This window comes from Oryctolagus cuniculus, chromosome 6 (genome assembly GCF_051225735.1).
Source record: "Oryctolagus cuniculus isolate XC-2025 breed Fujian yellow rabbit chromosome 6, ASM5122573v1, whole genome shotgun sequence".
In the NCBI taxonomy this organism is placed as follows: Eukaryota; Metazoa; Chordata; class Mammalia; order Lagomorpha; family Leporidae; genus Oryctolagus; species Oryctolagus cuniculus.
In genome coordinates, this window is record NC_142872.1 from 37,824,030 (window position 1) to 37,836,172 (window position 12,143).

Here is a 12,143-nt window from a genome sequence, read left to right on the forward strand (position 1 = left end):
ACCAGTGGAAATCTTGAAAAGCAATGTGGTAATGGTTCAAGTAACTGGGTTCCTGCCACCCAGGTGAGAGATCTGTATTGCTTCCCAACCCCCATTTTCAGCCCAACACAAGCAAGCTGCTATAAGCATTTGGGCAGTGAACCAAGGAATGGGAGCATGCTTGCTTGCTGTGTGTGTGTGTGTTTGTCTGCTGCCTGCCTCTCAAAGGAAAGTACATGGAAAAATTTCCTTAAAAAAATGAATGATTTAAAACTGAAGTGGCAGTCCTGACTTAGGCTGTGTAATTGACTTGTACATTATTTTTATGTGACTGGGTTTAATTTCTTTTTCCCTTCCATGGTGTTCCACACTGTCCAATATGGTAGCCACTAGCCTTATGTGATTACTTAAATATAAATTTATATTCATTTTAATTAAACTAAAATTCAGTTCCTTAGTCACAATAGTTTCATTTCAAGTGCCCAGTAGCCACATTTGTCTAATGTGCTGGACTGACATAGAACAGTTCCTTTATCCCAGGAAGTTCTACTGGACAGCACTGCTTAAGGGAAAGCAGCTGAGAATATCCCTCCTGGCCGCCTTTAATGCCCAAATAATCCTCAAAAAGGTCAAGTTTACTAATTGTATTTTAGAAACATACACATAACCTACATATCTAACCTGGGCAACATCATGGTTTGTTTCACGGGTTAGCAGAACTAGTAGTCTTTGAGGCCAGTGGCTGTTCTCAGACATTGCTCTCAAGGCTGGGTAGTTCCTCCTGTATGAGGTAGTCTAAAACTTCCTGTGTAATTCAATTTGAAATCCAGAAGACATCTGCCATTTCACTCCCCAGAAAACCAAATCAAATTAGAAAAAATCCAATTGACCTTGGAAAGTGGTTTTTAAAGACTGAGGTACAAGAAACTCAGTGCAGGGACTCTGGAGGGACTTTTGGGTCCTTCCAAGAGCTCTCATTGCTGATGGTGATAATTGTACTGTTCGTTCTTATTTTATTTTATTTTCAGACTCACAGCTTTTGTTTCCCTTGGCAATGGTAGAGCACCACACTGCTCATATCAACAGAATCTATATTTTTCTCACAAATTGGGGCACAGGGGAGAGTGAAATATTTTCCAGGGCACAATGGGAAGGAATCAGAAAAGGGAGAAAAGGGGATGGGGCTAAAGAGAACAAGAAACAGTTGCTCTGAGCTGCAGGAGGAAGTGATGGTCATCATGACTCATGACAGTCACCATTTATGGAGCACTTTCTGAAATGCTTCCCCCTTTGATGTGTTGAATAATGATTTCATTAACTAGCTAGTTCATTAAAAAATTCTCTTAAATATAAGTCAGAAAAAAAAGATACAAATAATGAGCATGAGCTCCATGAGAGAAGGATTGTAAGATGGACATTATTGCCCCACCCCAGTTAGCAAAATTGTCAGAGGTCATAGCTTCAGGGCTAAGCAATCAACTCTTTGCTCTATTGCACACTTGTGATTTAGGGACCCTATGAGACAGAAATCATCAAAAGTTCTAATTCCCTATTCCTATTTTTAAAAGAAGGAAGGATGAGTTCACTTATGGAGATCATAGACCTCTTTGAGAATATGAGGAAAACTATAGGATAATGTATTTAAAGAGAAGAGTTAGATCCCAGGTGGATCAGATAGGAAAGTCCAGGTCAAACTGCAGTAATAAAATGTCTTAGGGCTTATAACAGCAGATATTTGGTCTTGTTCATGATGCACATTCATCATGGATGAGCTGGGAGTTCTGCTCCAGGACTTCTCAATTAGGAATCCAAGTGATACCTCCTGCACACCATCTGGGACATCACTCATTGCTGGGTTACAAGAAGGGCAATATGGCAGCTCACATACCAGCTCCTAAGGGTTCCAATTGGAAGGGACACACACAGTTTCCATTCACATTTCACTGCCAAGAAAGCCACACTGTGCAATCCTTTGTATGGTTGCAACGAAATATTCAAACTTTAGTGAACAGACATAAGTTCCACACTAGGTCAGAAACGCATGAAGTGTGTGTTCTCTAAATTCTTTTGTAATTCAAGGTTGCTGTGAGTCCAGATTAGCCTATACTATACTTACTCAGAGGCTAGCCAGGAAGTCTACCTATATAAGAGATCAGCTACCAATTCCTTTTTAATCAGTTGTTATCTTGGTAACTAGGACAAGAATGAGTCTTCTCCTAGTAGGTATGAGCAGAATTTTGTGGACTCCAGCTTCAACTTTGAGGGAGTTCAACTGTGAGTGAACACTAGAGACTGCCTACAAGAGATATCTATTTCCTCACTGCATAAAGTTATCTCAACAGCTTATACATTATGTGATTGGAGCGGACAGTTAATATCCCTTTCAACCCTGAGATTTTGTGATCTAAGCAAATGCTTACTGTTATTAAATGCCAAATGACCCATCAAAGAAAGGAGGTACCTTTCTCTGAAGGGAGGAGTGAACCTCCACTTTGACTATGACCTTGTCTAATAAGATCGAAGTTGGTGAACTCAAAAGGCTTCCATAGCCTTGGCAACTCATGACAAGAGCCTAGGATGATTACTGACGCCATAAACAAGAGTGTCAATTTGTTAAGTCAACAACAGGAGTCACTGTGCACTTACTCCTCATGTAGGATCTCTGTCCTTAATGTGTTGCTCAATGTGAATTAATGCTATAACTAGTACTCAAACAGTATTTTACACTTTATGTTCTGTGTGGGTGCAAACTGTTGAAATCTTTACTTAATATATACTAAATTGATCTTCTGTATATAAAGATAATTGAAAATGAATCTTGATGTGAATGGAATGGGAGAGGGAGCAGGAGTTGGGAGGGTTGCAGGTGGGAGGGAAGTTATGGGGGGGGGAAGCCATTGTAATCCATAAGCTGTACTTTGGAAATCTATATTTGCTAAATAAAAGTTAAAAAATTAAATGCCAGATGACTAGACTTTTGGATGGTCAAGCCACGTATATCTTAGGCAAAGGAAATCTAGGAAAGCAGTCATGAGAAGGTGTTAGCTAGAGGGTAATAACAGACTTAACAGACTAGTGGAGCTCTTAAGCACCATCAAATGCTGACTGTGGCACTTGAGCTCCAAGGGACTTCACTGCCTTCATAATTTCCAACAGCCCCTCTTCCTGATTATACACATCAGATGTTTTCTCAGTACTCTGGAAAGTGCTGCTCAAAGGCAGCTTTAGATGAGTCCTTTCAACCACTTTTTGCCAGCCAGAGTATACCCCGCTTCACGCCTCCTTTGTAGAAAGTCTTGCTGTCATTCACCAACCACCGTCACCTTCAAGATGTGGATTCCAAGGCCGAGAGACAGGTTGTAAATTGCTTAGTGCAAAGGCCAGGTGGACACAGGAATCATCTATTTCTTTGAGGACCATAAGTCAATTCCAAGACCCAAGTTCCTTTTGACAAGTTTGTTGCCTAATTTGGATCCAAAGATGACCCAAGAAATGGTATTTGCAGAACATTTACTTTGAAATACCATCACATGTCACTTAACAATTGGAATACATTTTGGGAAATGTATTGTTAGATCCGTTTCCTATTGTGTGAACATTATAGAGTATGCTTACACAAACCTAGATTATAGGTCAATCACCCAACATCATGATCAAGAGACATGAAATACATGAGATGTATGAGGGATTACTTTCTAAAATAACAATAAAATTATAGTATAGTAAATACATAAACCATAAGCATAGTCTCTTCTTATCAAGTATTATATGCTGTACATAACTGTTTGCTATATTTTATATGACTAGCAACCAATAGTAGGTTTGCTTACATCAGTGTCACAACAAACTCGTGAGTAATGGATTGCACTAGGATGTTATAATGGCTGTGCCACCACTAGGAGAATGGAATTTTTCAGCTCTGTTCTAATCTTATGGGACCACCATCATACATGTAGTCCATCATTGACAGATGTATCATTACATGGCACATGACAGCACTCTCCTTCCTCTTTTGTTTTTCTTCATTTGGGAATCTGGCCTCTGTTATGGCAAGAAAAGGCTATGCTCACTCAAATATTTCCCTGCTGGAGGAGGTTTATGGATTTACATCTGAAAGCCATTCACTTAATGCTGCCTCAGTTTGGCAAACCCAATCTGATAATAAATTGAAGGTACTTTGCTAATCATTTCTACCTTTTCTGTTTTTTCCTACAGTTAAGAAAATGATAATATCTTTTAGCAGACTTTTTTTTTTACAGAAGTGGAGCCCCCTGGTTAGCATTCTCATTTTTCCTCCTGCAGTTCCTTATCAGCAGAATCCTTACAACCCGCGGGGCAGCTCCAATGTCATCCAATGCTACCGATGTGGAGATACCTGCAAAGGGGAAGTGGTTCGCGTCCACAACAACCACTTCCACATCCGATGTTTCACCTGTCAAGGTAGGAGACCCAATTGCCCAGCTACCATCGCAGATCCCTGGTAATGCTGTCACCACCATAACATGCCACAGGGGCAGAAAGACCAAACACAGGAAATCAAGGCGGGTATAAAGTCTCAAAGAGACTTTCCTTGAGCTTCTTCTTACAAGAATTCTCCTGTAAGAAGTGTGGAGTAAAGAGGGCGGTTACAGTGAGAGAAGTGTTGGGGTGTCAGTGAGAGAGGGAGGCTGCTAACTTGAGGAATAGGTGCTGTCTAGAGGAAAAAGGCAGTCCTGCAAGTTTACCTTACATATCTGAAAAGGCTCCTGGCTTGCACCTATAAATCCACTGAGAGTGAATGAAAGCATAAACTACCTTGGTGAAAATTCAGCCTGACTCTGAGATAAGCACCTTTTCTATGACAGTGTGACAATGTTCAAGGTTAAGTTTAACAAAGGAGAAGATATACCTTGCTTTCTGTAAGGTTTCTAATTGGAGAGCAATTGGATATTATCTCTCCAATCGTTGCAGCTTACTCATGGCTAACTGATAGTATACTAGACACAACCAACCTAAGAGTTCCTAAAGAAGGATGGTAGCACCAGGGAGGAAGGGAGACTCATCTGAGAGTGTGCAGAGAGCCCTTTGGCTGTAGAGGCAACACTTCTTTCCAGATTGTACCAACAAAAGCCTCTCCACTTCCACTTCTTGATCTCTTCTTCCAGGCTCCATGGCAGCAGCCATTCTGAGCCTGCATTGCCTATGGGCTTAGAAAACGTTTGACCCCAACATTTGACCTCTAACTCTCATCCATTGGTTCTAGATTTGTCCTCATAAAGTTTGAAGAATACCTGGTGTTTGTTTTTCCTGCTTTTGCCTATGACTGCCCTTCAGGTACCTGTAGCCAGTTCTTCCCCATGTCAAACAATGGCAAGTCCTTGAATTGGGCATTATCTGACATCATACTGGAGTCTTCCTCTTTGATCCATTCTACTTTGTCACCATCACCCTTAAAGGATAATGTCAGAAATGACCACAGTTCTGAAGGCCTGACTAATGCAGCAAGGATTATGAAGATACTTCAAAAAGTTTGTGGAAAATGGAATTAAGAGATAAATGTATTTCATTGCAAAATATCTTCAAATCCAGACATATTAGGAATCTTTATGAAAATGCATATTATGAAAAAATGATGAATGGATTTCCAAAAATGCATCAAAATAAATTTACCATTTAATTCCATTTTCCATGAACTTTTTGAAGTATCCTTGTACATTTCTCTTAATATTAAATTGACTTCCTGAGAAGCCACTTAACACCACTGATTTGTACTGAGTGTAAGTCAATTAAAACCCCCAGATTTTTTTGTATCAATAACTGCTTCAGTCTTACTTATCTGAGATTGACTCCCCCTGCTGTTGAGAAAAACCTTGAACTTCTTTCTTCATGACCTAACTGGACTCTTCATTGACCAAATAAACTACATGCTCCTATTCCCCCTAAAAGCATGTATTGGATGTATTTTATTTGATATGATTTCAAGTTTGTACTGAGAATTAGTAAACCCGATTAACACAAGTTGAATACAAGAAGTTAAACACAAGAATATCTTGGGGGGCTGGCACTGTGGCATAGTAGGTTAAGCCGCTGCCTGCAGCACTGGCATCCCATAGGGCACCAGTTTGAGTCCTGGCTGCTCCACTTCTGATCCAGCTCCCTGCAAATGCACCTGGGAAAGCAGCAGAGGACAGAGAGAGTGCTTGAGCCCCTGCATCCACATGGGAGACCTAGAAGAAGCTCCAGGCTCCTGGCTTCAGCCTAGTCCAGCCCTGGCCCTTATAGCCATTTGGGGAGTGAACCAGAGGATGGAAGATCTCTCCCCCTCCCTCCATAAATAAAATAAATCTTTTTTTTTTTAAAAAAAAGAATATTTTGGTAAATGACTTTATATCCTCAGAAATTGGGATGGAACAAAGGACAAAGACAATAAAGTTGTATGAGATTTAGGATGTGACTTTGCATTTACTGTGCATTCTTGAGAAAGTGAATCAGTTACCTGTTGCTTGTGCCAGAACTTAATACTTGGCCTGGGTGCCTACACATGGCTGCTCGCCTACCAGTATGCTGGCTTGTGCTCCTTCATAAGGTGACCTCAGAGGTCCAAGTGTAGAAAAAGAACAAGCACCAATAACCAAGACCTTTTCAAGCCTCAGCTTGTGTCACACTTGTGAATACCCTGCTGTTGGCCAAATCAAGTCAAATGGCCAATCAGATTCAAGGGCATGGAGAAATAAACTTTTGAGGAAGAATCTGCAGCATTACATTTCAAGAATGTGAGTGCAGAGAAGGTAATAATTTAGCCATTCTGACAATCTACCATGAGGAGGTTGTAAAAATCTCTTTCAGTGGAGATCTGTTGTGGGGAGGGGTGGAACACCATTATCTTTCTGTATATTTTCTATGTTAGCTTGCCTAGAGGTAAAACAAATGACAGGATTTTTCTTTCTAACAGTAACCAGTATGGATTTTAGTTACCATAAATAGCTTTCTCTTTAAAAAAAAAAAAAAAGTCTTAAAAAGATTCTAAAATTTCTTTTATAACTCTTTTATCATGTACTACTGTGCTGACATGAAAGGAAGGAATCTGCAGAAGTCAAAAGCAGAAATCCTGCTATGACTACCAATGCCAAATTTCATCCCAACAGCTCATGCTCAACCTTGGAGACCTTGAACTTTTACCTTGATATCTAAATGAATCATAGAGAACAAGAGACAAAGCCTAGAGGCTGGCAAAGGGGGGAATCTAAACATCCATATAAAGCTGAGATTTCCCCCTGAAAAAGTCTTATACTTACTATAAGGTGGATTAGAAATAAACTGCTTTTGTTGAAGGAAACCTGCTTGTCCCAAAATTGACACTGGGTACAGGGAATAAAACTGGTATGGAAATGTCTGTCTACAATCCATCTTTCATGGATTAATGTATTATGTTCATGTTACATATTTGGTGTAAATAAAAAAAAAATCAGAGAGTTAAAAAGAAAGTAGCCCCATACTTGGCAAATGACAGAAGCAATAATTCTCTTTGTAGGAACTCAACTTTAATTCAGACCTCAAAGAATTCCCACAGATTATATTGTTAAGGAAATGAGTATTTTACAGTCAAAACACAAAAATCATAAGGGATAGAATCAATGGAGGGCAGAATCAGAATATCAAAGACTTTGTATATTGGGATTTTTTTATGATGTAATAATAATATCAATGCATTTACACAAGCAAGGGGAGCTAGAAAATATGAACAAGAAACAAACAGCACATTATACAGAGTAACAAAAAAGATTTGAAAAAGAAACAAATCTTATAGAAAATTACATATAATATTTGTAATTTAAAACTCAAGGTATGAATTAAATAGCAGATGATGTTGTTAAAAAGAGAATTAATAAACTGGAAGATTTAACTAAGAAAGTTATACAGATGTGGCCCAGAATATAAGAAAGTAGTAAAAAAAGAAACTGACACACAGAGAATATAGTGAGAAGGTTTGGCATACATATAACCAGAGTTCTGAGGATACGTAATAGGAAACATTAATGAAAGGACAATATTTGAAGAGATAACAGCTGTGAATTTTCTGGAGCTATTGAAAGACACATATCCTTGAATCTAACTAATCTAATAAATACCTGCAGGAAAATACAAAAGAAACACACCCACATATATCAGAGTGAAACCTCAGATCATCAAAGACAAAGAGACAATAGTTTTCAAATTTTTCATTTGAGAGGCAGACAGACAGATGGAACTCCCATCTGCTGGTTCACTCCTCAACTGCTAACAACAACTGGAGTTGGGTCAGGCTTAAGCCAGAAGTCAGCAACTCAGTCCTGATCTCTGACATGGGTGGCAGGGACTCAACTACTTGAGCAATCAATGCTGCCTCTCAGGGTCTGCATTAGCTGGAAGCTGGATTCAAGAGCACAGCCAAGTCTCAAACCTATGTACTGTGATTCAGGATGCAGGCATCCCAACTGGTGTCTTAACTGCCAGACCAAATGACCACCCCAGAGACAATCTTACAAGTAGTCAGAGAGGGGGCTGGCACTGCAGCATAGTGGGTAAAGCCGCCGCCGGCAGTTTCAGCATCACAAATGGGCGCTGGCTCAAGTCCAGGCTGCTCCACTTCCAATCCAGCTCTTGGCTATGGCCTGGGAAAGCAGTAGAAGATAGCCCGAGTCCTTGGGCCCTTGCACCCATGTGGGAGACCTGGAAGAAGCTCCTGGCTCTTGGCTTCGGATCAGCGCAGCTCCAGCCATTGTGGCCAATTGGGGAGTGAATCAGCGGATGGAAGACCTTCCTCTATCTCTCTCTCTCTCTGTGTGTGTAACTCTGACTTTCAAATAAACAAATAAATCTTAAAAAAAAAAAAAAAAAAAAAAAAAAAAAAAAACCAAGGAGCCAGAGAGAAAAACAGATCATCTGCCTAAGAATGATAAACTAACTTCCTTTTTAATAGCAACAAGGAAGCCAGAATACAGTGTGATAATATCTTTAATGTACTCAAAGAAATAACTATCAAGGTAGGATTATGTGTTTACCAAAACTATCTTTCTAAAACAAAAACAAATCCACAGGTAACATTTATGCTTAATCATGAAAGACTTAATGTTTCCCTATAAGATCAACAACAAGGTAAAGATGGCTATTGTCACCACTTCTGTTAAACATTGTACTACAAGTTCATACTAGGTTTATTAGGCAAGAAATTGAAATAAATGGCATCCAAATTGAAAAGAAAGAAGTAAAACTATCTGTCTTTGCTCACAGCATGATCTTATATATAACAATCATTAAGTAATACACCAAAGAAACTATTATAACTAATAAACAAGTTCATCAAGGTTTCAAAGTTAAAATCATAAAAAGATACAAAATCATTACAACTAAGTCAATTATATTCCTATCCACTAACAATTAACAATCTGAAAATAAATTGAGAAAACAATTCCTTTTACAATAGAACAAAAATTAAATACCTAGGAATACATTTAATAGAAGTTCAAAACCTGTACTATGAAAACTGAAAAATATTTAAAGAAAACTTAAATAAATGGAAAGTCATCCCATGTTCCTTGATCATAAGACTTGATAATATTAAGACAGCAACACTTTTCAGATTGATCTACAGAGTTAATGCTATCTTAGCTTGAGTTGCCATAACAAAATAATATAGAGTATGTGGTTTAAACTGGGAAACCAAGATCACGGTGCCAACATAGTCAGACTCTGCTGAAAACTCTTTTTGGCCTTTAGATGGCCACCGTCTTGCTGTGTCTTCACATGGCAGAGACACAAAGAGATAGCTGTCTGGTGTCTCTTCTTAAAAGTGTACTAAAGCCATCATGAGGGTCACCCCCTCATGATCTCATCTAACAATTATTTCAGAAAGGCCACATCTCCAAATGCCATCACATTAGAGGTTAGGTTTTCCACATACAAATTTGGGGGTAACATAGTTCAGTCCATAGCAAATGAAATCCCTATCAAAATCCCAGCTGATTTCTTTGCAGAAATTATAGCCTGCCCCTAAAATTCATGTGAAATTGCAAGGGATCTAGATCTAGAATCAATCAGACTTGAAAAAGAAGAGCAAAGTCAAAGGACCAAAGTTTCAAAACTTGCTACAAGGCTACAATAAATAATACAATATAGTACTAGCACAATAATAGACATCGAAATCACTACAGTAGAATCAAGAGTGCAGAAATAAACCCTTACATTTAAGGTCAGTTGATTTTCAATAAAAGTACCAACATAATTCAACAAGGAAGGTATAATCTTTTCAACCAATGATGCTGGTAAAAGTGAATATCCATATGCAAAGAGATAAAATTGGACCATTTCTTCACATACATAAAAATTAACTCAAAATGGATCAGGCTTAAATGTAGGAGCTAAAACTGTAAAACTCCTAGGAGACAACATAAGAATAAATATTTGAGACCTTGAGTTGGGCAAAGCCTCCTTGGATGTGACACAAGAAGCATAAAAGTAACAAAGGAAAAGTAAATAAATGAGACATAAAACCTGAGCAGTTTTGTGTTTAAAAATACACCAGTGGCCGGCACCGTGGCTCACTAGGCTAATCCTCCGCCTTGCGGCGCCAGCACACAGGGTTCTAGTCCCGGTCGGGGTGCCGCATTCTGTCCCGGTTGCCCCTCTTCCAGGCCAGCTCTCTGCTGTGGCCAGGGAGTGCAGTGGAGGATGGCCCAAGTGCTTGGGCCCTGCACCCCATGGGAGACCAGGATAAGTCCCTGGCTCCTGCCATCGGATCAGCGCGGTGCACCGGCCGCAGCGCGCCAGCCGTGGCGGCCATTGGAGGGTGAACCAACGGCAAAGGAAGACCTTTCTCTCTGTTTCTCTCTCTCACTGTCCACTCTGCCTGTCAAAAAATAAATAAATAAATACACCAGTAAGAATTTGAAAGGACAACCCACAAAATGAAAGAAAATATTTGCAAAGCATACATTGATAAAATACTTGTTTCCAAGCTATGTGAAGAATTCTTACAATTTAACAATAAAGGCAAATAACCCAATTTCAAAATGGGCACATGAAAAATGCTCAGTAACATTAGCCATCCATGAAATGTAAACATAATCACAACGAAATACCACTTCACATCCACTAAGATGGCTATAATCAAAAATACAGATAATAAAAGTGTTCGCAAAGCTGTGGAGACATTGAAACCTTGATACATTGCTGATGGGAATGTAAAATCATGCAACTATACTTTGGAAAACAGTTCCTCAAAAGGTTGAACACAGACTTAACTTATGACCCAAGAATTTCAAGTTTTATTCTAGATATGCACTCAAGAAATGAAAATATGCTCATACAAAAATTTATACTTGAATATTCAAAGCAACTCATTCATAATAGTCAAAAAGTGGAAAGTACTCTCAAATACCCATCATGAAATGTCCATACAGTGGAATCTTATTCAGCAATAAGAATGAATGAAATGCTAGTACTCATACATTCTCCAATATGAATGAAACTTGAAAATATATGAGAGAAGCCATCACAAAAGGTTATGTTGTACAACTGCAAATATAAGAAATGCTCAGAATAAGCAAAAAGAGACAGAAAGTAAATTAGTGGTTATGCAGAGTTGGGAGATTGCAGGTTTGAAGGAGGATGAGAAGTGCCTTCTAATGGGCTTGTGGTTTGTTATGCAGATAATGAAAATGTTCTGGAATTAGATAGTGGTAATGGTTGCACAACTCTGTGAGTATACTAAAAATGGCTGAATTATACATACTAAATTGTTGAATTACATAACATGTGAATTGTATCTCATTAAAACTATTTTAAAAAGAACAAAAGCAGGGCAAAAATGTTTTAAAAAAAAAGAAAAGAAAAAGCTGAGTTTACCAACAACAGACCCTCATTAAATGTAATTTAAAGTATGCTCTGTAGGCAGAAGGGAAGTGGTCTCCAGATGGAAGAACCGAGATGAAACATGGAATGGTTTGCAAAATGTTAATGAAAATTATAAAATCCTTAGAAGTGAAAGATAACAAAAACGCTATATATCAGAAATGTGCATTATGAAATGTACTTTAAGTAGTACTCTGAGAAAAATTTGTAGCTTTAAATAATTACAATAGAAAAGATGTTGTGCGAAGTGAGTCCAAGAAAAATATAAGAAATAAAACATTGATGAAAGAAAAACA

General features: G+C 38.6%; 1 protein-coding gene across 25 annotated transcripts in view; it reads left to right on the forward strand.

The window, feature by feature from the left end:
* The window catches only part of ABLIM3 (actin binding LIM protein family member 3), a 123,027-nt gene that overhangs the window by 36,488 nt on the left and 74,396 nt on the right, over positions 1-12,143 (forward strand). For all 25 annotated transcript variants that reach the window (XM_070076295.2, XM_089336046.1, XM_089336051.1 and 22 more), the window contains one exon: positions 4,282-4,419. In XM_070076295.2, coding sequence (XP_069932396.1) covers positions 4,282-4,419 — 138 coding nt within the window. The remainder of the gene's footprint in view (positions 1-4,281; positions 4,420-12,143) is intronic.